The sequence below is a fragment of the Primulina tabacum genome, chromosome 7 (assembly GCF_025594145.1).
Source record: "Primulina tabacum isolate GXHZ01 chromosome 7, ASM2559414v2, whole genome shotgun sequence".
Lineage (NCBI taxonomy): Eukaryota > Viridiplantae > Streptophyta > Magnoliopsida > Lamiales > Gesneriaceae > Primulina > Primulina tabacum.
The window spans coordinates 4,404,207-4,431,964 of NC_134556.1; the positions used below are offsets into that span (position 1 = coordinate 4,404,207).

The 27,758-nt window shown below is 35.7% G+C and overlaps 1 protein-coding gene across 1 annotated transcript; it reads left to right on the forward strand.

The window, feature by feature from the left end:
• The first annotated feature begins 1,499 nt into the window (after positions 1–1,499).
• On the forward strand, positions 1,500–26,654 carry LOC142552399 (uncharacterized). Its single transcript, XM_075662175.1, has 10 exons — positions 1,500–1,676; positions 22,762–22,830; positions 22,926–23,105; positions 23,193–23,823; positions 24,064–24,377; positions 24,481–24,714; positions 24,941–25,077; positions 25,128–25,474; positions 25,613–25,716; positions 26,277–26,654. Exons 1-10 carry the CDS (start codon positions 1,500–1,502, stop codon positions 26,652–26,654), a joined length of 2,571 nt encoding a protein of 856 aa, XP_075518290.1.
• Positions 26,655–27,758: the final 1,104 nt, after the last annotated feature.

The window sequence follows — 27,758 nt, forward strand, 5'->3', positions numbered from 1 at the left end:
GGCAGTTTCTTGTTGAGAAGATTCAGCAAATGTGTCCTCGGAAGGCTCTTGAACTGATTGTTCAGTTGGCTCTTCTGATGAAAAATCTTGGGAGGCTGCTGGAATGATTAGTTCTTGATCCATTTCCCAATTTTTGATCTCCATCTGCAACGAGAGAAGGTCCGAGTCAAGTTGGTCATGCACAGCTACGTCATTGTATGCATTTGGACTGGTAGGATCATAGTTTATTCGTAGTTGAGCAACTATCTTCTGTAGCTTCTTTGCTCTCAGTTGATTGAAGAAATAGTTCTTTCGTCCCAGAGCTTGAACAATGGTAGATGCCTTTACTACCTTCATAACAACATTTTTCAAATCAACAAATTTCTTCAGTTTTGACTTCTTCTAAAGTTGTTTGGCAAAGAATTCAGTTCTGAATTTAACCCATTCATCATAAGCCTTGAGCTTGTTTTCTGAAAATTCATTGATATCTTGCAAAATGAGATCAATGTGCGTGCTGTATTTAGTGACATAGCCGTTGGAATAGAGATCCTGAATGTCTTTAGTATAGATTTCTTGGGAAGATAATCCCAAAAATTGTTTCAGCCCAGCTGCTTCCAGTTTGATGAAGATGTTCTTCACAACTTCATCTGATACAATCATAACTGAGTCAAAGTTGATTGCCATTGTGTTTATGACATGTTCTGGTATCTGATTTGCCATTTGATTGAATGTTTTTCTGCGAGAAAGAAAACTTGAATTTGTTTTTGCTCTGTAAATTTGAAGTAAGCGTAAGGAGAAAAACTGAAATGGAGCGTGTATAGTACTGATGTAAGTGACTGTTCAAATTATTGGACACGTGTCAGTCCAGGAAAATTTGAATTAAAAACGTGTGTATGTGTGGTAAGAACGTGTGTAGAGTATTCATGGATTACGTGGGTCCACGTTCCAAAATAATATTCGTTGAAAGACAGCAATTAATGCTTCGTCAAACAGTCACATCATTTAATATAGAATATTATTCGATTTATTAGTTAACTTATCGGAGAAGATCAGTTAGATCAGTAGCTGAATGACCAGTTGCAAACTTAGTCAGTTCAGTTGAAGACCAACTGACTATTGTCTTCTCAGTTAACTTTTCAAATCAACATTCCCCCTCAATAAATGCATATTTTATATTATGGAAATCTAAATGACGATTAAAATGACGTGTGATTAAAGAATCGTCCAGTGTGATGATTGCGTCTCTTCATTTGCCTTGATCCTTGACTATAAATATGAATAACATGGTTAATCACAACTTATTAGAAAGTAGATATCAGTCTCAAATAGCAATGGCAGGAATGAGTGGTTCAAAGAGTCCAGATATAGCTGAAACATTTATGTTATCAGCTGTGGAATCAAGGAAGCCAGTAATAGAAAATGAAGTTTTTGAGAAGATTTTGCATTTCTGGCTGAAGTTTCAAGACTATCAATCCTTCCAGCAGGGAGGATGAGTTGTTACCCCCAAACGGGTAGCAACGATGAGAAAGTATCGGCGGCGCCTTCGCGTTGCTAATGAGGTGGACATCTTCACTGATGAAGGTTTCTACCTCCTGATGCTTATCAAGGAAAGGAGGACTCTGAAAAAGATTGCTATTTTCAGAGAGCTTCCTAAAGACTTTTGTTGGGGGATTAACCACTTGGTTATCCTCGTGGAGGTCTGCGGTGAAAAAAAAAATTATTAATGTAAGCGCCTCTTTTTATAAAGGAAAGTTTATTTAATTTACCGTTGTCTTTTTATATTTTTGGAAGTAAACTGAATTCACACGAACAACCCTGGCTGATAATAACTAATTTAAATGTTATTCAACTGACAGTTGACTAATGAGCAGTTATAATTGATAAAACTGACAGCAGATATAACTTTAATGAACTTAAGTTAATTAAACCAAGTATATTTTGAAAGTGAGAAAACTTAGTCTCTGGTAATGGTTTTGTGAAGATGTCTGCAGCTTGTTGTTCAGTTGACACATATTCCAGTCTGATAGCTTTCTTTAGAGCATGATCTCTGAATAAGTGATGTCTGACATCAATGTGTTGGCCATTGAGTTAAGAACTGGATTGTAAGTTATTGCAATTGTGCTTGTATTATCACAAAATATGGGAGATTCTTTAGCATCAACTCCATAATTGTAGAATCCGTAAATTAGACTACGTATAAGCCATGCATAATTCTAGTGTTTTAAATTAAAATGATTTTATTTCATGAGTATTTAATTGCTTTTCTTTAAAGTTAATTATTTTATGCAATAGTTTAATTTTTATCTTTTCAGTTAATTCAGTGAGTCCAGACTGGAGTTGGAGTTTTGAGATATAATTTAAGATTAAGAAATCATTCCCAGAATTTATTTTAGCTAGCTAATAAGTTGATTTAAGTTAAAAGGAGGTTTAAGGAATTATTTTAGTAACTTGAGGTGAGTAGAAAATAAGTTCATTTAGGTTCCTTAATTGAGGTGTTAATTCACTAAATTAATTAAAGGATAGATAAGGCTCTTAAGGTTTAAAAATGTACTAACTAAACAATATTTCCCCTCCATTATTTGTTTAATTTTCGGCCACCCCTCTTAAATGAGTAAACAATTCTTTGCCAACTCACCTTTGACCCATTCCTTGTCATTTCTTAACACGATAATCCCTTCATTAATTTACCACCATTTATTTATTATTAGATCATTTTCCTAACCTTGATATGGCATGAAAAAATCGTCCACACCCCATTCATTTATCCCTCCAAAAATCATTTGATATCAAACAAATTCAAATTTCAAAAGAGGGAGACTTGGTCATACCATTTGTATCCCTTTATTATTGGATCTCCCTCACTCTCCTAACCATCATTCCCCCCTCCCTCACCACCAAAATTCATTACCATTCAGATCATTTTCGTGAGATATAGTGAGGAAAACCGAGAGCACTTAGAGAATAATAATTGAGTAGCAAGCAAGAAAAGAAAACGCTCCATCTCCTCCGCGCCGCGTCGTTGCGTTTCGTTCGTTTTCTTTTCCAAACGAAACCAGGCATGCATATGTTCTTCTTTGCTCTTCAATCAAGTCGTATTATGATTTTAAACATTACATGATCATGGTTTGATAGCCAAAACCCAAATATATCAAGAACATTTCGAAAATAAAAGATGCAGAATTTTTCGGTTCCTCTTGTGCTTCATGGGTTGCATTGTTTTGATGGTTTCAGGTATTGGTTTGATTCCAGGCTCCCAAGGCTGCTCCTAGGCATGTACTAGGACATGTTAGGAACACATTTGTCCATTGGTTTGAGTCCCATGCTAGCCGAAATAAAGAGATGACAGCAACCTCCCATTAAGTGTCATTTTGTGCTCGATTTTTCTTGAGTTGTTGTCCATAGAGGAAGTTTCTGATCATGGCTGCCCTAGGGGCCTATAGCCATGGTTAGAACACTTTCCTAGCATGTCTACGACGTGACCAAGTCGCCCTATTGAGGCTTGGTCCATGGTTGCACCGGTTTTTAAATCAAAACACAAGAACAGCCCCTACCCCCTTTCGGCCTTCTCATTTTACAGCAAGTGTAACATTCGGTTTTGTGGAATGGTGTAGATCTTGGTTGGCCTATGGCCTTTAGCCATGGTTCATACCATACCTTTGGATGTCTAGATTGTGCCATGGTCAATCAAATGGTCATTGGAACGACACGAGACAGCAAACGAAGCACAACACCCCATGCATGCAAGGGTGCTCTCGGGTGGGACTTTCGGTTGGTTTCTGGTGTGATGCGAATTGTGGCTGTCCTAGGGCCCTTATCCATGGTTCAAATCATTCCTGAGGATGTTGGTAAGAGGTCCTAGTCGGTGGTTCAAGCCCCAATGGCCATTAGCCTTGCAAACGACGCAAGGAAACCAAAGCACAGCTGCTGTATTTTTGTGGACAGCAACTTGCTGCTTCGGTTCAGTGGCTTGTTCGAGTTCTTGGTTGGCTTTTAGCTTATGGACTTGGACTGAACAGTGCCTCATCGAGTCAGAAGGTCATGTCTTTGGCCGTTTGTGATTCGGATCATTTTAGATGTCGTACGAGTATTTACGGTGCGATGTGCCAAATTGACTCTCGAAAGAGCGTTTCATGTTTTGGCCTCCATTCACCAAAATTTCGACTTGCATCATTTTAGGAGCATTATTTCATCATTTTAAGAGTATTTTAATCATGACTAAATGATGGTTCGGTGTTGGTTTGGGTTAGGACGGAGTCATGATTAAATACGAAGTCGTTGGTCGTAATTGTCTCGTTTTTGGATTCAATTACAAAGTTTGGTCAAGAAAATCATTTGCATATTTTTCATGATAAATTTAGGTCGCAGCGAGCCTGGGAACGATCCAATTCATGTGGTAAAATAATACAGGATATTTCATTATGCCATTTAATTATATTACGTGCATAAAAAGATAAAATATTCATTTTTGAGATTTATGCGATATTGCTTGTGGCCATTTCACTATCATGAGAGCATTATATTATCCGGTCGCCAGTTACCGGTAAGTTCAGTTCAGTTCCACCCAGTATACTGTGGCATTAGTCTGATCAGACGTTCATTACTACACCCGGTCGCCAGTTACCGGTCCGGTCGCCAGTTACCGGTCAGTTCAGTTCAGCTCAGTGCAGGGGCCACTTGTGTAGACCATAATCTCAACAGAAAATTTATGACATGCTATTTTATTCAGGGCTCCAAGGAGCAAACATTTTCACTGTGATTTTCAGTTCAGTTATACACGTATTATAATTGCTCAAGACAAGTTATTTTCACATTATGCCTCATGACATGATATTTTTACTCTCATGCAACTTTATTAAATTACTTACTCGTTATTTACGATATATGCATGCTGAGTCTTTAGGTTCACTAGACTTGATTGTTGTAGGTATTGATGAGGTCGGGACCGAGGGCGGGGACCAGTGAGCCAGCTTGGGGTCGGCAGTAGTGGAACCCGAGGACCTCATTTACAGCACTTGCCATTTTTTTTATGCTCAAATATTTTATCAGTTGTTGGATACTGTAACTTGTTATTTTGGCGAGTAATAATTTCTTCCGCTGCTATTTTGAATATCTAAACTTGATTTATCAGTTGATTTTGTGAATGAGGCAATTTTGATTATTTTAAAAAGAAAATTTTAATTTTTCCGCAAATTTTCAAACACGAATTTTAGGGCCATTATAATAATCTATCAGCTGTTGCTGAATCCAGAGGAGTTGGGCACAGCAGCTTCCAGCAGCAAGGTATTCTGCTTCAGTTGTGGAAGTAGCTATGGATGTTTGCTTCTTGCTGAACCATGAGATCAGCCTGTCTCCTAGAAACTGACAAGATCCACTGGTGCTTTTACGATATAGCTTACATCCTGCATAATCTGCATTTGAATATCCAACTAAATTAAAAGAAGAGTTTTTAACGTACAATAATCCAACATTTTGAGTGTCTTTTAGATATTTTAAAATTTTTTTGGCAACTGAAAAATGCGATTGCTTAGGATTTGCTTGAAATCTAGCATACATGCAAACAACAAATACAATATCAGGACTACTAGCAGTTAGGTACATTAATATACCTATTAAAACCTCTGTAGAGTATCGTCTTAACTGATATTCTCCCTTTATCATTGTCCAGTTTGATTGATGAACTCATGGGAGTACTTGCAGCTGAATATTTTTCCTTGCAAAAATTTCTTTAGCAATTCCTTACTGTATTTGGTCTGATTGATAAAAATACCAATGTCCAGTTGCTTCACTTGAAGACCGAGAAAAAATTTCAATTCACCCATCATACTCATCTCAAATTTGTCATGCATTAACTTAGCAAACTTCTCACATAATTTGGGGAAGAAATTATAAATGTAACCCATCATGCAGTTAATATAGTTTTTAAATAATAAACCTTAAATCGTAAAAGCAGTTAAATATGAATAGTAAATCATCGTAAAGCGTAAATCATGTAAACATGCATGTGATAACAGTAAATCATTTTAAACATTTAAATCATAAAAGCTTACAGGCTTGAGGTTTTGAAGACTGAGCTGCAGAAACTGACGGTGGCACAACCCTATACAGGACCTTTGCTCTGATATCAACTGTAACGTCTGCTCATTTTAAAAGTGCGGAAATATTTTTTTTTAAAAGCTCACATTTTCTAAATAACATTTAAAACAACCGCAATTATTTGACAATAAAAATAGTGCAGTTTAAAATAACCAAAATCAATCAAGATTAAATGTAAACATAAATGAGTAAAAATCGTAAAATCATCAACGTAAAAAAATATTCATCTCCTCTCAAATCTCATAATAAAAAAAGTGGAAAACATGCGGTCTTCGGGTCGTGTCACCGCAACAGGTCTGCCTACTCAGAGTTCGGCACCTGTAGAATCCTCATCCTCAGGCTCACATGCATCACACATGCCTAGTGAGTCTAAAGACTCAACACACCTGTACCTGGAATAACAAGTACATATACATGGCACACATCAGTGAAAAATATCATACGCAACATATCTTTCATGAACTAAAAAGCATAACATAAACGTGTCGTGTAAAATCATATCATATCAAATCATGTCATCTCGTGTCATTATATACGTATACATTTTCATTTAATTGAATTCGGTTCATTAGTTGTTACTTTCGTATCAGCTCTATTCGATGGATCAATCTACATATAACTGTGGTACCCGACGGCGGGGACATCAGCGACAGCATTACCCGTCCACTGAGCCTTGGACTCAGCTCATCATATCTCATGTCATCATATACATATACATCGTCAGTCACAATAAATTCACATCCTTCAATAATATCATCATATTCACCATTTAATAAAACATGTATATACTTAACGTTTTCCTTAAAACCAAGCATTCACCGTATTTATTATAATTTCATAAAAATCATAAACATGATGCATAAACATTTAAAACATGATAAAATTTGCTCAAGGCGCTGCCAGGACCAAAATCTCCACCCGCGTGAAAAATGACCATTTTGCCCCTAGAAACCCAAAATTTACCGCTTTACTCTTGGATCTCTAAAATTTATCCGAAGCTTACCAATATACTGCTGGAAAATTTTCCAAGAAGAACCCACTCGAACCTTAGTTTCACCCTTTCCATATTTACGTCCCTAGCCCAAAACCAACTGGACCAGCAATGACTCGAACTTCCCTAGACCATTCTAGGACACCTCTGGACTCAAAGAACTCATGGCTACATGTAGAGCCCAAATTCAGTACACGTATAACCCATGCATTTATTTAATTATTGAAGCATTTATTTAATTTTAAAATGAGTCTTAGCGGTGCATGATTTATTTAAACGCGTTACTTTAAATTATTTACGTTTATGTGATGTACGTTAAAATGTTTTCTTGAGTTTCATGTTTCAGACGATTATTCGAGGCGGGATCGAGAGATAGAGACCGTTGACGAGTTAGGCAATTTTATTTTAATACGAAATTTTATTTTAAGTAGGGTCAGGGCATTTTAAATAATTTGTTAAGTTTCAGCGTCATTAAAGCCTAAATTGATTATTTAGGAATTTTGGAGTTTTAAAACTTTTAAAGATTTAGTGCTTGTGCTCTTTATTTATAATTAGGGGATTATATTTAAAGATTAGTAGGGATAGCATTTTAATTAATTTGTTAATTGAGTTAACATTTTAATTAGTATCTTGATTAGCATGGTTAATGGTATGATTAAGCAAATCAATTCCCCTAATTATTAACACTAATCACATGCATACACACTTTTACACACACTAAATAACGGCTAAACACACACACACACTTCATTATTCAGATTTTATTATTTTGAGAAAGAAAAACCTAGGGTTCTAGGAGCCCTTGCAGCCGCCCCTTCCCTCTCCATCTTCCAGCCGATTTTGGGTGTTTTCTTCAAGGATTTTAGCGCCACAATCGTCTCGGATCAATCCTCGCGCCATCTCCGCTTCAGTATCAGCAGGTTCGGTAAACTTTAACATCATAAGCACGTATATTATTTTCTTTTCTGCGTCGATCATGTCATAGTATGTGTTGCGTTATTTTTATGTGTAAAATCCATGTATGATGTGCAAGGTTTGGGCAGAAACATGTTGAACCGATTTTGAACGTTTTTAGATCTAAAATTTCAAAATTTACTGTTCTTTTGAAAACTGCGATTTTTCGGTCATGATTTTGAGAAAACTTTCAACCTGAAAATTGTAGAACTTTTTGATGCCTTCAATTTGATATAAAATTCAAAATATTTGGATAAAAATTGAGAGAGTTATGATCATTTTCGTGGGACTGCTCAAAATGCGTTTTCTAAAAATTTATGTTATTGATGTGTTACTGAAGTTTTATTGTTGCAGGCATCGTTGCGGATTGGGGGGTGATCGTTGTTGCATTTAGGTATGTTTATTATGATGTTGGGTTGGTATTTGGTATGCCGGTTAGTGTCGATAGGCACTTGAATTCATTAGAAGTAGCAGGAAACGATTTGGTGTCAATTTTCGTGATTTTGAGTTGTATTGGGTCGTAGGTTGGATGTCGTTGTTTGGGGGGGGGGGGTTGTGTGGGTTTCGAACAAGGTAGTAGCATCCTAGGATGGGTCTCGAAGTGTCAGTTCATAGTCCATTCAATCGAGTTATGAATATTAAGCACCACCTGTATTGAATTTTCGTGGGTTTGCAACTACCGTATGTACACGGACCCTTCCACGGGGTACGTGCCTTTGTTTCCTTGGAAGTCTCAAATTTGCGAGCCTACACGGTCCACTAGACGGACCCTAGCACGGGGTCCGTGTCCTTACTTCTTTTCGAGCATTTCTTTTGCCAACCTACACGGACCTATACATAGACTCGAGCATGGGGTCCGTGTACTTCACATTTTGGGAAAAAAGTTTGACTTCACATCAGGTTTTGTTTTGGGGTTCAGGATAATGGTTTGTACGTTGATTAAAAGAGGTCAAGTCCCGAGGGAACTAGAATGTCATAAGCTATTTATTCACTTCGGTGGTGAGCTTGAGTACCTAAGTCTAAGTTATGCAAGTTAAGTATTTCAAACTCATGTTAGTTTGTTCAGCAGCGGCCCCAAGCGAGATCCAACGAATCCCTCAACGCCAAGTAAGTATGTTCGACGTGCAAAAGAAAATATTTCAAGTTTTTGAGGTATGCTAAATGTCTCGTGACCAAAATTATGAATGAGTTTGAAAGTCGGTGAACGTGCCCAAGGACCTCTCCACCCCGTTAAAGCATGAACAGGTTTAGATCAGGATTGGAAACCGTTAATGCATGAACGGGGACCAATCCACCCGTTAAAACATGAACGGGGATCTCATGTATGTGGCAGTGGATTCGTCCCTGTCAGCCCAGTACTGTGGTTTAGTCTGATCAGGCGTATTATGTATGAGTCACTTGCTTTGAAACATGCATTTACGCAAAAATGAGGAAGTTATGTATGTTCAAGTATGCAAGCACGTTTAAGAAAAGTTTATGTTTATGGCACTTCTATGTATGTACGTATGTAAGTTCAAGTTTAAGCGCAAGTTCAAGTTCATGTATGTACGCTCTATTTTAAAGTTGCATGTGGTTTTATTATGTATTACTTGTTACTTTTAGTTTATAAGTGTTGAGTCTTTAGACTCACTAGACTTGATCGATGCATGTGAGGATGATTTCGAAGAGACTAGGGGTGGGGACAAAGAAGCTGGCTTGGATTGCATACCCTCGGCCAAAAGGACCCTTCAGCACACCACATGACAGCCCCCTTGCAACAATATCAAAGAAATTGTGAGTAGTGATCAAGAATATGCAAGAACACATGCCAAAATCGAAAATGCTTCGTGTACAAGGCTGGATCGATACTTCTAATGCAAGAACATATTCATCAGCATATAAAACATATATGATGCTTAAAAAATGATACAAAGCGTGTCTTAGATGTTATAGACGCGAGGAGATCGAAGAACAGATGCCGGGAGAATTCATTTCTTGTAAGAAGTGGGGTGGCCGAAGCCTTCTTGAGTTTGCTGCTGTGGAAATCGAGGAGAATTGTTGCTGAGAGGAGGGTGTCGGCTGAGTGAAGGTTAGGTTTAGGTTAAAGAATAGTTTAGTGTTAATAAAATATGATATACAAGCTAATGGGCCTTATTTATCATTTAAAAGATTAAAAATGGATTTGTAAGTTCAACAAGATTAAAAGTAGGCCGATTAAGTCCAAACATATCCCCAAAAAATATTTCGTGTTGGAAAATTTTTGAAAATATTAGTCGAACCCTCAAAAGGTCTCCCGATTCGATAAAATTTACGTACCGTTAAAAATTATGTTTTGGCGGGTAAAAATATCCAACAAAGCCCATTTCTTGAAAAATAGATTTAAAACATCTTATATTAATTAATAAACATTAATCATGTAATAAAAATAATTTTTCTAATAATTCTCCGGTCTCCGTTACTCGTTAAAAATCATAGATTTCATGCATTCATGTTACGTGATTAAATTCCTGGACCTTACATTACCGTTGGAGGCCAAGCCTATAAATAGCAGAGAATAGCAGTTGAGAAACAGTCTGAATCAACCCAATCGATATACTATTCTGTTACTCTGCTGAAATCTTTGCAAATTTCAAAGCTCACACTTATTGTATACATTCATAGCATTCAAGGCTACACTTCGAGTTTACAAGAACAAAATGTTATTATTATAATACTTGATCTTGAAGAGATCAGTTGTGCTAAATTATTTCAGTCCAATTGAGTACTGTAAATTGGTTCGTAACTAAGAGTTTCAGTTTGGCATTGTTAAGTACAAAACTGAAGTGTGTCTGTACAACTCTTTGTATCGATCAAAGTCTTTTAGTGAATATCTTATCTTTGTGATAGAAGGGATGATGTATGAGTGTTTGAAATCTCCGAACATCCATAAAATCTTGTTTCTTCTTTTTTCAGTTTTATTCTATCTATCAATCAGTTTATTTCTGCACTTTTATTGTCAATTGATTGATATCGACTTACAAGATTCTTGAGTATCAGTTTATCACTAAACTGACTCATAAAAAGAGAAAAAGTTGTGTAAATTGTTAGTGTTTATTCAACCCCCCCTCCCCCCCCCTCTAAACACTTTTTCACCTTTACCCGATCCAATCAATAATTTTAACTGTAGTTATTTTATTCAGCAGTGGGTTGATTTTACTAAATGCATATTTCGAATTTAATGTATTTATGTATGTATGGTTTCGGCCATTGCATTTAAATAAATGTTCAGTAGAATTTTAAAATGAGCAATGTTTTATTTCGATTTTAGCTCAACTATTTTTCAAGAGATGATATTTTTACTGCACTCCATGAGATGGTAAATAAGTACAAAAAGCCTTTCTCTCTCATTCGAGGAAGTTAAAGCTTAGAAAACGTATATTCTAGACAACAAAATTGAACCTGACTTGGAACAGTTTATTGAAATATTCAGTCTAAAAATCGAGATTGCCAAGCTTAAAACTGAGAATGACATGGTACATGATGTAAATAAGAACTTAAAATATGATAATATGAAGCTAGCTGAACTATTTTCATCGTGGAACAAGTCTTCAATTTCTTTAACTGAAATGTAAAATTTGAAAAAAGCATTTGGAGACACAACTGGTGTTGGTTTTGACAACAATAAAAACATTTATGAGTCTAGTACTTAACCAAAGCTAAACATGTGCAAAGGGAAGTACATTCACTTTGTCAGATCTAGTTCGAAATATTAACACAATGAACTCATCCCTCAACTTGCAAAGCTTGTTGAAGATTTGAGAAATGGAAGAAATTTTGGTGTTTGTTACATGCTTGAGAGTTCTAGTGCTAAGCCAAACTGGAACCCTAACCGACCCAGTTTAGCTATGCATAACTCGATAAAAGGCAATCCTAACCGATACGTTAACAGAAAGCTTGTTCATAATTGATACATGCAGATCAATGAAATTGGAATGACCAAACAAAATTTTGAATCTAATGTACACAGAACAAATCACATACATGCATATTCACAACCTCTTTGAAACACAAGTGGTCGGTCAGTTAGATTGATCCAAGTTTGAGTCCAAAAAGACTAATGCCGTGTGGACCCAAATAGGTATGTGTACGAAGATTTATTCTTCATTTGTGATTGTAGGGCACATAAACTGAACTAATCAAGAAGTCAGATTGGTACTTCGACAGTGGATGTTCAAGGAACATGACTGGTAAAGCTAAATTGTTATATAAATTGACTCAGTTTACTAGGCCTAAAATTACTTTTGCAGATGCTTCTCAAGGTAGAAACGTGGGTAAGGATATGCTTATCCATGGTTAAATTATTATTGAAGATATACTACTTGTTGAAAATCTTAAATACAATTTGATTAGCATAAGCCAACTATGTGATCATGGCTATTCATTTGAGTTCAATAAACATATTTGTAAGGTCAAAAATGTTTTTGGATGCCTTATAATGATAGGTAACAGATATGGAAATACATAAAAAATCAGTTGGACTGCTCAACCTAGTGAACAAGTTTGCTTCATTTCTTCTAACTTACCAAAGAACTGGTTGTGGCATGAGAAGTTAAATCATTTAAATTTCAAAGTCATTGCGAATCTGAGAAAGACTGATTAGGTCATTGATTTAATTAAAATTTAATTTTCTAAGGACAAAGTTTGTTAAGATTCTCATTTTGAGAAGCAAGTTATGTCATCTTTTAAAATATAATGTGTGACTCGTCAATCTGAATCTTACAATTGTGGCTTATGGACTGTTTTGGTCCTATCCCAATCATCAGCTTATGAGGAATGAAATACACTCTAGTTATTGTTGATGATTTCTTAAGATTTACTTGGGTAATCTTTCTAAAATCAAAAGACCAAATTGTTGCTCAATTGATCCAGATTTTCAAAAGAATTTTAAATGAAAAATCAAAATGGATTGACAAAATCAGATCTGGTAGAGGAACTGAATTTGTCAACCAAACTTTTCTACATTTTTATAAACTCATGGAATCAGGCATGAGTTCTCTGCGGCTAGAACACCTCAGCAAAATGGAGTTGCTAAGAGGAAGAACAGAACTCTTAAAGAAGCTGCTAGAACAATGCTTTTTGATTATTGTATTTCTCAAAATTTTGTGCTGAAACTAGTTAACACTACATGCTATATTCAGATCGTATCAATGAGGGTGAGGGTTGCAATTCGAGGAATGCATTGCAATTCGAGGAGTGTATGCTAGCGCGGTCAAATTTAACTGCCCCAATGCAAATAAAAAGAAAAAAGTTAACCAACGAGCATAGCACGCTGGGGCGGGCAATTTTTACTCATCTTAGCATGACTAAGTGACACGGAATAAATACATATGCACAGGGATTGCGCTGAGACAAATGAACTTACCCGCCCAGCATGATCTATAAAAAAATTGGAGTGCGATTTCTTTCCAACTTTCTTCATGGCTACCTATTTTAAATTTATTTTATATTAATTATTTTAATTTAATATATGAAGTATATTTCACTTTTAGAATATATCACAAACCAATCTATTGTTTACCTCTATTGAAGACCGTTTTCTGAAAATAACAATTGTGTGAGACGGTCTTTGTGGGACGGTATCTGTACTCGTACATTATAGTACAACTTGACTCGAGCATAAAGGATTTAAGTTTATTTGGGAATTTAAAATGCAAAAAAAAAAACTCGATCAGCCATAAATAATGTCATGTCGCCCATCATGCTCATTCCAAACTTACCCAGCATCAGCTTGGCAAAGTTCTCACACAATTTCATGTTAGTTGATCTAAAAATGATATCATTAACGTAAATCTGGACAAACAATGCATGATTATTAATAACAAATGTAGATAGTTTCTTATCGATATATCCAATTGTAAAGTCAATATTAAGAAAAAATCATGATAGAATTTCATACCAGGCTCGTGATTCTTGTTTTAGTCCATACAAAGCTTTATTTTATCTAAATAGTGTGCACAATATGTAAAACATGATTAAAAAATTTTTCAGGCTATTCCACATTAAATCTTCTTGCAACAATTCAAGAATGCACTCTTAACATCCACATAAAACACTTTGAAGTTTTTAAAAGATACATAAGAAAGAAAAATTTAAATTTCCTCTAGCCTTGCTCTAATGCAAAAGTCTCATAAAACACCTTTCTCCTTCTTCCTTTTTTTTAAACCTTGAGCAACAAATATTGCTTTACTCCTAATTTGTGATGAGACGAGTCTTAAAATATTATTATTTTAATATTTACGAAAAAATTTGAAATTTTCTTATTAAATAATTTATTATAAATATAACTCATAAAATAAAATAACGGTAACCACTCCTGCTAAAATAAAAGTAAAATTAAACTTCACGTTTGAAAACCACAACCATAAAAATCCAAGTTTAAAAACATCCATCCTAATTTGAAAAATCCAACATACTATAAAAATTTCAGCATTCTAGTTATCAAAATCAATGAAATAAAATCAGAGTAAATAGTTTTTAAAACATGCATAAATAAATCTCATAAGCTACAAGGTCCTCGGGTTTGCACTGTTACTGGCCTGAGCCTGCTCACTAGTCACCACCCCCAGTCTCCTCATCCACACCATCTGCATCGATCAAGTCTAGTGAGTCTAACGACTCAGTATGCATAAACCACGAAAAGCGAGTACTATGTAATAAAATTCATGCAATTTTAACATAGCTCGGACTTAACATAAATATGTTAGGCGAATTTTCTGCATAAACATTTTCATAAAATCATATTTTCATGCTCTTCATAGAAATCGTAATCGTAAATCAATTTGCGTGAAGTTCTGTTCAATGCAAATAGCCCATAATATAAATCGTTTGATCAAACTAAACCACAGTATTGGGCCAGTAGGGATCACCACAACACTTGGACTGGATGTCCACTACCCAACATAACATAATTTCTCAGAAAAGGTTGGAGAGGTCCCCGGACAAGTTCTCGGCTTCCAAACCCGTAACATAATTTGGCCACAAGACAAATATTATACCTCAAAAATAATTATTTTGTACGTAATATATTCTTACAAACATCGTGAACCTCGTTGGAACGTCCTCGGACATGCTGCCATAACATACTTAAATAAATACCCAAAATAGCCCGAAGGTGTATTCGGACACATACGAGTCCCAAATTAAAGACCAATTAGGACGTACCAATTGATTCGGGACTTGATCCATACATAAACTACATCCTAACCTACGGACCGAGAGTCTAAACCATCCCCGAACCATGGCCAAATAGTGTACCATGCACAACGAACCATGAAGACACAAGCTGCCCCAAAGAGCGACGCTATGGAATCTATGCATTCCGTATGATTTCATATCGATTCTAACTCGAACCAAGCCCTAGACTCGACCCTTATACAACACTTAAGACTCTGTTTCAACCCGTTCTAGCCCCATAATGCACCACAGCCCCTTAAACAACACAACAGTCGTATGCCCTAAGTTGCGCCCCTCACGTGCACTCACGACATTCACGAGTCCAGCCCTTATGCTAGCCAACCAGACCCTAATCAACCCATATCATGCCTACCCCGGGATCTTAAGACCCCATCTAGACCCTAGAAATGGGCTCTGGTCCAGCCAACAACCAAACCCGACACCACACAAGGTCGCGACACCCCCTATACGCGACCGTGTGCTGTTTTGTTTCCTATTGAACCAGCAGCTTCTCAATCCATATTGGACCACTTATTAGAATCTAAACACACCGTATAACATAACCATACATAGCATCAAGCCATAGGATCGGTCCAGCGAAGACGACGATTAAAAACTTGAGAAAACGAATGAGTTCATGCATATATCGTATCAAAACGATTTTCAATAGCGTTCTAGCATACATATAATCAAAACAATGTGTTTCCATGCATAATTTGTATCCAAATATAGTATATAATATGATTGATTCATAAAATAAAGATTTAGACATGCCTTTGCGTTAAAAATGTACGAAATATCGATAACTACCGCGAGGAAGAACGGAGGCCGAACGGAGATGGTTTGCTGTGTTTTCTTGCTTCAAACGTGACTAAATTAATCAAGGAACATTGCGTGATGATCGGATTAAGCTACTGTTGAAAGAATATTCGAAAAACTCAATCCCTTGGTTGAAGAATTTTCGGCCGAAATATGTGTATGTGAGTTTATTGTGTATTCTTTGTGTTTTGTGTGTGTTTGTCGTGTGATCTTGGTGTTTTGTGTGTGAGAGGCGTGACTTATATGAGAGTTAGGGTATGACTATTCTTGTATATAAATAAAATTATTAACTAGAGTTTTAGGCTAATTATCCAAAGTTATAATTACTAATTTAGCCTTTCAACTTTAAAATTTGCCAAATTAAGAACCTTAAAAACCTAAACTCTACCCATAATTAAATACTAACTAGTTAAATTAATTAATTCATGAAAATAATTATTAAAATATTTTATTTCGAGTAAAAGGTTTAAAATCCCTTATTTTCGAATTTTGTTAATTAAAACGTTTAATATATTTTTATTTCACTTGATAAATTAAATTTAGCCCTAAAATGCTAAAATTCATAAATGCTTTAAAATACCTAATTCTCAGCTTAAAACAAAAATGCAACATTAAATTTTTACACCTCAAACTTCTACGGTCTTCTTTCACGATTCGGCATCGAACATTCGCATGAAAAACTAAAATTCGAGAAAACATTTTAAATTGCATAATAAAATAAATAAATATATATACATATATATATATATATATATATTTAAAAATAATTTAACACGCAGCATGCATCAGATAAATTATTCATTAAATAGTTAATTTATTTCAATCATGCATGGGGTTTACGTATACTGATTTTTGGGCACTATTTAAATGCAGTTCTATATTCATTCAGTTTTTTCTACAAACCCATTTTGTTCTTATGGATAATTGATTAGAAGGTCTAGGTACTTAATACCACACCTGATTTCCATCAAAATGATTTAGTTCATTCTTCATAGCTTATATCCAACTGATATCTAATAGAGCTTTGTCTAACATTTTAGGTTCTAATTGCAAAATAAAAGCAGCATGCAAGAATTCATTAATAATTTATTGTCTAGTTCTAAAAGGTGTTGAAATGTTACCAATCACTTATGATGATGGATGTCTTACTCCATTTTTAATTCTGTCCAAGTGGGTTGCCATTAACATTGTTTGGAGTAGGATCAGTTAGGTTCTCCTTAGTGTGATTCCATCATCTTGGTTCTCAAGGATAAGAGATAAGCTTTGTTGAGTAACCAAGAAATATTCCAACGTCAAATTTGGCATCAAATGCAGACATATGTTTTTTTCCATTATTATTAATGTAACATTTACGACCAAATACATAATAAGAAAGACTAGTCTTCCTCGCATTCCATATTTCATGTGGAGTTTTACCAGCCTTCTTGTTGATCATGGATTAGTTCTGTGTATAGCATGCGGTGTTAAATGCTTCTGCCCAAAATCTTTGGAAAACACCAGAATCAGCAAGCATTGTCCTTGCAGCTTCCTTCAGAGTTTTGTTCCTTCTTTCAGTAACCTCATTCTGTTGAGGTGCTTATGATGTGGAATACTCGTGTTGAATTCCATGTCTTGATAGACAAGCATCCAAAATTTTTTTTTAGTGATTCAGTACCTCGATACTTCTTATCCTGATTACTGATTTCTCATTTTTAATAAACTTAAAAAATTTAATCATTTGGCCACAAGTATGATATTTACCAATAAGAAATATAACCCAAGTAAATCGAGAAAAATCATCAATAATGATAAGTGTATATCTCATTTTTCCTAAACTGATTACAAGTATTGTCTAAATAAATCAATGTGCAATAGTTCTAGGCATCTATCAGTCAATTTTTTACCATTATTTTTAAATATAAATATAACATGTTTACCTAAATGACATGCAGAACATACATGATTTTTTTTAAAAAAAATCTATACCAAGAAATCCATCAGCAATGTTCAATTTACGCAAGTTATTTATTGATTTGAAGTTAAGATGATTAACTCTTTTATGTCATAACCACTGTTATCATTATTAATAGCAACAAAATAAATCGGTGAAGCTAGACAAACACTATTCTAGTCAACACCATTCAACAAAGTCCGATTATCAACATCCTTAATTATGCATTTTCTCTTATGAAACTCAACCAAATAACCATTATCACAAATCTGACTAATGTTAATCGAATTATAACATAATTTCTAACTAGTAGCATCTCATTAATCACAATATTTATGTGAGTAATCTTATCCATACACACAGACCTATCCTTTGTGTTGTCACCGAAAGTGATTTTGGTTCCTTCAAATTTGATTAGATCAGTCAATAATTGGGCTTGCCCAATCATGTGCCTCAAACATCCATTGTCCAAGTACCAAACTGAATTCTTCAGCCCTTATTTTTTTATCAATCAACAATCACAATTAAATCAACTAGTAGCCAATATTATTTGGTTCAAAATGGGATTATTCCCTTAGAAATTCACACTTGGATCAGCCTGACTGGCCGACCACTTTCCGCTTCTGTACCAACGCCTGCTTCCTCCTCTAAACAAGTAATAGCCAGCTGAAGTGAGCCAAGCTCAACAATCTGGAATTCTAAACAGGTAAAGATTTTTGAAACCCTTTTAATATCTAAGCAAGCCATTATTCAGAAAGGGTTGTAAAAAAACATGCTGGTGTAATGTTGTGTATGTATTGAAAATAGTACGTTGTCTTTCCTTTCTGTCATCATTAGTCTGCATGTTTTTTTCTGAACTGGCTTGCAGTTGTAGTATCAATAGATTTTACATCTCATTGAGTTTTTCCTGGTCAGATGAATTTATCTTAGACCAGTTAGGGTTAGCATTACAAATCTCTAGTTTGTAACCAATATCAAACATTCTGCCTTTGTTCATCTGTTCAACATGTTACTCAGTTTGAACAATTGGCTATTGATGTTCATATATCGTACTGGAACTAACAAATTGAATATATTTCCCTTTGTACATGTTCAGTTTCAATGAGTACTGATGTAACTGAGATTGATATCATTACTACTAAAGCCAAGACCTATGTTTTCTCCTGATGACTTCTCCACCTCCTGTATTTACTCAAGACTAACTGAAGACTTTTTCAAAATTTAATCAGTTCAGATTATTTTATATTTTCAAACATAAGCTGCTGATGTTCAATCAGTACTCTTTCATTCTCATTCTTAAGCTTTGTATTTCTGCATTAAGATAGAGCACTTCGCTTAAATGTTCCCAGTTAGGCTCTTTATCACTGTCAGTTACTGTTGCTCGCTTTGCTTTGACATCCTTGAATGATTGAGAAAGTCTGTTTTACTCTTTTACCATGTTATGAAGTGTGGTAATGAGATCATATCATGTAAAATCAGCTAAGCTAAATTAAATTCCTCTGCACTGGCGGATTCCAGCTTAGCATCATCCATGTGGCATTGTACTTCATCTCCATCAATCTCACTTGTCGAATATTCTGACTCAAATAAGTGAGAATTAGAATCTTCCCAATTGGCCTTACTGTCCTAGACCACCAGTACTTTTTGGTCTCTTCTCTTCCTGAATTACTTCTTGTCATCCTTAGCCATTTCCTTCTTGTCATGAGATTGACCTTCTTTGTCAGTTGGCCTTCTCTCATCATTCTTTGTCTTAGGGAAGTCGGCTATGAAATGCTCGATTTTCCCACAAATTAAACACTCTTTGTCCTTATCAATGGATTCTTTCTTGTAATGATTGTATTTGCTCGGATTTTTAAAATTGTTATGGTTCTTCCTTAAGAACTTGCAAAATTTATTCACAAACAGTAATATTGCATCACTATCTAACTGCTTGGATGTCTTCTCTTTCGAGACAAATTGATCTCTGGATGTAGTAGCCAGAGCTTTTTTCAGTTTGGTTATTCATTCACCACTAGTTCTTATTTCAAGTTCGAATTATTATGTCTTAAGATCAGCAAACAGATCATACATGACAAGCTTGTTAAGGTCTTTAGATTCACATATATCCATAGTTTTTCCATCAATTATTTTGAGACTGCCCTCATTACTTTTAATGTTATCTCATGATTTCCGTACTCTTTAGTTCAAAAATGATCTTACTCACTCTTTCATCGAAGTCTGAAGTAGACTCTCCGACTTTAATATTGATACTCTAAATTTTTTGAATATCAACAGACATTTTGTTTCCTTTTTCCAAGTCATTGCATTTGCACAGTTGTATCTGTTTCTCCCATATATCTTTGCCAGCGGAGCACATCTTGATTTTTCTAAAATTCTTCTTGTCCAGTGTTTTTTACAATATGTCTTTGGCAACATTATTCATATTATCCTTTTTCTTGTCTTTAAAGGTCCATTCCATTCTTGGTTTTTCAATCATATGAGGAGCACCGTCAGAAATAACAATGACAGTGTTTTATTTCATTATCTTCATTGGTCCGTCGTGATGACATACCACATATCATCATCTTGTGACTCTAAATGATCATGCATCTTGATTTGTCAATCATCAAAATCCTCTTTGTAGAATATGAGAATTTTACTGAATTAGGCCACTGGAGTTTAATATTAGAAACAAGAATTAACCTACCCTAATACCACTTGTTAGAATTAGAGATTGAATTATATGGGGTGAATGAATAATATCAACAAATTCTGAGAATATTTTGGTTGGGATAACAACAATGAAATGTAATTCTTGTTGGTTAGGTATAAATAAGCCAACATTTTTCTCATTGCACGAAAATTGGCTCACCGATTAAGTTTGAACACGAAATATCTTAAGTGTGTGTGAACAGTTAGGCTATCAAATAAATTGTTATGACATATTAACCGATAATTAAATAACACAATTTTGTTTCTAGATGTTCGGCTGCTTCAATATATAATATCCCGAACTTTTATCATGTTATTGTTTTGATGTTATTATTGGTAATGGATATTTTTATGGTTATGGTGGTTATGTTTATTGGAATGGTAATAGTATTGTTATTGTGTTGGATTCGTGCTTTATGGTTAGTGATGATTATGGAAATAAATGAGTTTTTATTGATGGTTGTGTTGGATGATTGAAGATGTTTTTGGATGCTAATTTCATTGGTATTGTATAGGATTGGAAAAGGTTGGATTTTAGGTGAGTTGGTACTATTTTGGTGCAGGGGTCGGCGCAGCAGCGCTGCTAGGCGTACAGGACAGCGCCTAGGCCGAAACCGCGGCGCTGCCTGCTGCGAGTGTCGTAGCCCAGGCGCTGCAAACCCAAGGCAGTGGCGCCGTAACGCTAGACCGGAAGAGTTGCTACTTGGAAATGCGTTTTTGGGCGTGGGAATGGCTTATTAACCCATTTTCTAGAGGCTTCTTCTTATTTCTCCCTTATTACTTTTTCTTAAATGTTTCTTGCTCCTTTCCCTTAAGGTTTTCTCTTCTTCAATTCTCCACTCCAAATCCAAGGATCATAGTTGATTTCTTAGTGTCTCCTACCTTAGATTTCAATCTTCAAGGTAAGAACGTTGTATTTTTTGGAATGGACAAGGGTTTGAAGTATTGAAGGGTTGAGTTGAATAAATGATTTCTATGGATATTGGTGATGATTTATGGTTATTGCTTGTGTTTGTTGTTGTAGGAATTTCTTCAAGATATCTTAGCAACCAAGTGATTGTGGGTTGTAAGTAGAAGTTTTCTTTGTGCTCACCTGATATTTATATGTATATAAGCCATGTAATTGATAACTAGCTCCTTCTCTTGGCATATACTTGGTATATATATTGTTATACATTCATTGTTCAAAGATTATCATTGAATTCATTGACAAAGGAGCTAGTAATTTATTGTTCATACCATGTGTTTATTAAAATTCCTCAATGAAGTTTCCTATGATTAAAGCCAATGATTGATAGTAATTCATGCATGTCATTGGACAATTTCATGATTATTAATTGTCTCTCACAGTTTTGATATTTATATCAAAGAGATACATACCACAGGTCACAGGTCACAGAACTATCAATTCCTTTTCCTTTAATTCATGCCATGAGATACCATTTATATTGACTTGATACCTATTATTCACTGGGAATGATATTATTCAATTTTCATTGTCATTGCCATTGCCATTACCATGTTTCAAGCCAAGCCTATGCATATGTATTTGTTATGTATAGCTTTCTACTTACTGAGTTTTATCTCATTCAGTTAATGTCATGCGATGCAGGTGATAAGAAACTTGAAAGGGATTGTCCAAGATGGAAGAAGTCATATGGCATGAGAAAGGGCAACTTTTGGGCATGTGAAATTTATTTTGATGGGTTGAATTTTGGATGGTTATATTTGTTTTAGTATGCATCTTTTGGGGAAAGAATTGTATATTTTGCTGATGATTTTGAATGATGGTTTAATGTTAAAATTTAGAAATGGTTATGGTAAGATATATTCAAGTTTTTGTTCATATACAGTTTAATTGATTATGTTTCCCTTTAATATGCAAAGGCTTCCGCATATGTTATTTAGTTTAAATGTAAATTTCTATGGAGTGGGGTGTTTCAATTGGTATCAGAGCAAAATTTCTTCGGACCATATATGACTTCTTCTACCTAGGACAATCCGGTATGTTTTCGATCCTGCATCTATTGATTTTAACATTGAGAATTGATTCTATTTCGTTCCATTGATGTATTCTTTCTTCCTATCTATGTTAAAATGAGCATATGTGTAGGATATGCCTCCCAAGAGAAAGAGTATTGAAGGGGATGATAGGACCCCTCCTACTGATAAGACTGTCAAGGTTGTAAACCGAATTCAGTAAGTTATTACAAGAACAAGCGAAGGTTCATGGCAAACGGATTCAACAGCCTATTGAGCATGCACACCCCGACCCAGGGTCGTGGTCGTGGAAGAGGTCAAGGTACAACTGAAAGTTCTGATGATGGTGCATATGAACGTTTCAGACGTATGAACCCTCCTGATTTTATTGGTGGCCCTGATCCACCAGTGGCTCTTGAATGGGTAAAGTCATTGGAGGCCATATTCGATTACTTGAAGTTCACCGACCTAGATAAGGTAAGTTAGGCTGTGTTTATGTTGGTCAAAGCTGCTCTTATTTGGTGGAAAGCTACCAAGTTTACAGTTAATGTTCGAGATTTAAAGTGGGACGAGTTCAAGGAATTATTCTATGCCAAATATTTTTCAAAGGAAGTCAAAGCCAAGAAGGTGAAGGAATTTCTTGAATTGAGGCAAGATTCCATGTCTATCGTTGAGTATACTTTGAAGTTTGAAGAAGGATGTGTCTTTGTTCCTTTTATTGCTGAAAACAACAAAGATAAGGGAGAACACTTTTTTCGTGGTTTGAAGCCAGATATTCGAAGAGATGTTCATATGTCAAAGGTGATCACATACCAAGACATTGTGGAGAGAGCTTTGCTTGCTGAGCATGATGAGCAAGAGATTGAGAAAGAGAGGCAGTTAAGAAGGCAAGCTTTCCAAGCTAGAGGTCAAGGTGCAAGCGCAAATGTTCGAGTTGGCCACAAAGGTAAAGGTAAGGTGGAGCAGCGTAATAAACCTCCTTCGATTTCTTCTGATACTGAGCAACCTGTGTGTCCTACGTGTGGCAAGCCACACAAAGGTGAATGTTTGGTTGGTAGTGGTCGATGTTTCAGATGCAAAGAGATGGGGCATACGGCGCAGAAATGTCCTCTCTCTCCAGACAAAGGAAAAGTTCAAGGTCGAATTTTTGCAATGACAAAAGAAAGTGCTAATCCTGATTCTTCGGTGATATCAGGTAATATTTTAATCTTCGACAAGAAAGAACTTACATTAATTGATACTGGTGCGATACACTCTTTTATGTCTGAAGTGTTTATGCATTGTTTATCTGTTGAACCTATTGTTATGCCATTACACTTTAATATTGTGTTGCCCTCTGGAAATGAAATTTGTCCTACTAGTATCCTTAAGGCTTGTCATGTTTAAATGAGTACGAGATTATTGTTTGCTGATCTTATTGTTATTCCGATGTTAGCATTTGATGTCATATTGGGTATGGATTGTTTATCTGCTTATCATGCGGTGATTGACTGTGTGGGCAAGACAGTGAAATTTTTAGCCGATGACAATGATAGTGATGTATTTGTTGGTCTAGGTTCTTCGATTAGTGTTCCTATTATTTCTTGTCTACAAGCTTCTAAGTTTTTTCACAAAGGTTGTATTGGTTTTCTTGCTTCATTGTTGGTTGTGCGAAAGGATAGTGTTATGCAATTACAGGATATTGATGTGGTTCAAGATTATCCTGACGTATTTGCTGATGATGTGCCTGGAATACCACCTGATCGAGAGGTGGAGTTTGTTATTGATTTAATTCCAGGTACAACTCCAATCTCTCAGGCTCCGTACAGAATGGCTCCGACTGAGAATGAAAGAATTAAAGAATCAATTACAGGAGCTATTAGATAAAGGTTTTATTCGTCCTAGTTCATCGCCGTGGGGAGCTCCGGTGTTATTTGTGAAAAAGAAAGATGGATCGTTGATGTTATGCATTGATTATCGAGAACTCAACAAGGTAACTGTTAAGAACAAATATACTCTGCCACGTATTGATGACCTGTTTGATCAATTGCAAGGAGCAACGGTGTTTTCGAAGATTGACATTCGGTCTGGTTATCATCAATTGAAGGTGAAAAATGAGGACATACCAAAGACTGCTTTTAGAACAAGTATGGCCATTATGAATTTTGGTGATGTCGTTTGGACTAACCAATGCTCCTTCAATTTTCATGGATTTAATGAATCGTGTCTTTAAGCCGTATTTGGATATCTTTGTCATTGTTTTGATTGATGACATCTTGATCTACTCAAAGACACGAGAACTTCATTGTGAGCATTTGAGAATTGTATTTCAGCTGTTGAGGGATAAGCAATTGTATGCTAAATTAAAGAAATGTGAGTTCTGGTTGGAGCAGGTGGCATTTTTGGGCCACATTGTTTCGAAAGAAGGAATTTTGGTTGATTCATCCAAAATTGAATCCATTAAACAATGGTCCATTCCAAAGACAGTGTTAGAGGTTAGAAGTTTTCTTTGTTTGGCAGGGTATTACAGACGATTCATAGCGGACTTTTCGAAGATAGCATTGCCATTGGTTTAACACGGAAGGCTACCAAGTTCGAGTGGACCATTGAGTGCCAAAGAGCATACCAAGCATTGAAAGATAAGTTAACTTCTGCCCCTGTATTAGTACTTCCTTGTGGTATTGAAGATTTTGTTGTGTATACAGATGCTTCTAAGCAGGGGTTAGGTGCCGTTTTGATGCAGCGTGGGAAAGTGATAGCTTACGCTTCTCGTCAGTTGAAGGAATACGAGAGGAATTATCCTACTCATGATTTGGAGCTGGCCGCTGTGGTGTTTGCCTTAAAGATTTGGCGACATTATCTCCATGGTGAGAAATGTGAAATTTTTACATATCACAAAAGTTTGAGTTATCTGTTTTCGTAGAAAGAATTAAATATGTGTCAGCGAAGATGTTTGGAACTTGTGAAGGACTATGATTGCATCATTAGCTATCATCCTGGCAAAGCTAATGTGGTTACTGATGGTTTGAGTCGCAAGTCGAGTTCTGTACTGGGTTCTATGATTTCTAAATCATTATTGCTTGATTTGCAAAGGAACGAGATAACTTTGGTATCTCAAGGTACAGTGGCTCGATTGTTTGCATTGATTCTCCACTCAACTTTATTTGATCGAATTTTTTAGGGACAATAGTCCGATGATCAATTATTGGAGTTGAAGAGAAAAGTGATCTGACAGGAGTTTCTGAGTTTGGGTTGAATCGTGATGGTTTATTGACCTTTCGAGGTAAGATATGTGTTCATATGAATGATGACATTCAAAAAGATGTACTTCTTGAAGCTCATATAGCGCCATATTCTGTACACCCTAGTAGTACCAAAATGTACCAGGATCTTCGACGTCTTTATTGGTGGCCAGGTATGAAGAAAGATATCATGTTATTTGTTTCTGAATGTCTTACCTGTCAGCAGGTTAAGATTGAGCATTAAAGGCCGGCTGGATTGTTGCAATCCTTACCTATACCGCAATGGAAGTGGGAGCACATAACTATGGATTTTGTTGTTGGGTTGCCAAGGACTCAGAAGTGCTTCAATTCTATTTGGGTGATCGTGGATCGATTGACCAAGTCATCACATTTTCTTTCTGTTAAGACGACGTATTCTATGAATCAGTATGCTGAGGCTTACATTCAGAAAATTGTGAGACTTCATGGGATACCGATATCGATAGTTTCAGATCGGGATCCAAGGTTTACCTCAGAGTTTTGGAAGAGTTTACATCAAGCCTTGGGAACAAAATTGGCTTTTAGTACCGCCTACCATTCTCAAAGAGACGGGCAATCAGAAAGAGTGATCCAAATTCTTGAGGATATGCTAAGAGCTTGCATGATTGATTTCCCGGGAAGTTGGGATTCCAAGTTGCCTTTGGTGGAATTCACTCATAACAACAGCTACAAATCTTTAATTGGCATGGCACCTTATGAAGCTTTATATGGAAGAAAGTGCCGATCTTCTTTGTATTGGGAAGAGGTAGGGGAAAGGAAGATGTAGGGCCCGGAGTTGGTTCAACAAGCAGCAGATGTTGTGGCATTGATTCAAGAAAGAATGAAGACTGCTCAGTCTAGACAGAAAATTTATGCTGATGTTCGTGTACGGCCTTTATCATTCGAGGTTGGTGATCATGTTTTTATTAAAATAGCCGCGCTCAAGGGAGTGATGCGTTTTTGGCAAGAAAGGTAAACTAATTCCTCGATACATTGGGCCGTTTGAGATTCTTGATAAGATTGGAGACCGAGCCTATCGTCTCGCATTGCCACCAGGATTTGGATCGAGTTCACAATGTGTTTCATGTTTCTATGCTCCATAAGTATCTTTCTTATAGAGCCCAAAAATCAGTACACGTAAATCACATGCATATATTTAATTGTTAAATCATTTATTTAAGTTTAAAGTGATTTCTTAGCGATGCATGATTTATTCAAATGCATTATTTTAAATTAATTATACTTATGTGATGTACGCGTTAAATGTTTCTTGAGTTTCAAGTTTCAGGCGGTTATCCGATGCGGGATCAAGGAAAAGAGACTGGCGACGAATTTGGCAATTTTAAAACATGATATTTTATTTTAAGTTAAGGATGGGGCATTTTTAATAATTTATTTAGTTCTAGCATTTTAAAAGCCTAAATTATTTATTTGAGTGATTTTAGAATTTTAAAACTTTTAAAGTCTAGCAATTGTGAATTTTATTTAAATTAGAGAATTTTATTAGAGTGTGTAGTAGTTTACCATTTTGATTAACTTGTTAATTGAGTTAGTGTTTTTAAATTAGCTTGTTAAATTTTAATTAAGCAATAATTTGGCCCTAATTATATTAAACTCACGCGCACACACACCTACACACACACTTACACGTTAATCACACAAAACACACACACAATTCCTTACACACTATTTCAGATTTTGAGAGAAAAATATTAGGGTTCTTCGAGCAAGAGTGCAGCCGCCCCTCTCTGAATTTTTCCAACGAGTTTTCGTTGATTTTTCTTCAAGGAAAATAGTGCCACGTTCGTCCCGGATCAAGCCTCGCGCTGTTTCCTGGCATGTATATTCTATTTGTGTTGGATTTATGCTTTATGGTTAGTGATGATTATGG

Excerpts from the sequence above, each read along its gene's own strand:
- LOC142552399 (XM_075662175.1), top strand. The coding sequence starts at position 1,500 with ATGAGAAAGTATCGGCGGCGCCTTCGCGTTGCTAATGAGGTGGACATC. Across the intron at positions 22,831-22,925 it reads CTACTGATAAGACTGTCAAG|GGTCGTGGTCGTGGAAGAGG; the intron begins GTTGTAAACCGA and ends ACCCCGACCCAG. Across the intron at positions 25,078-25,127 it reads ATTGAATCCATTAAACAATG|GGTATTACAGACGATTCATA; the intron begins GTCCATTCCAAA and ends TTTGTTTGGCAG.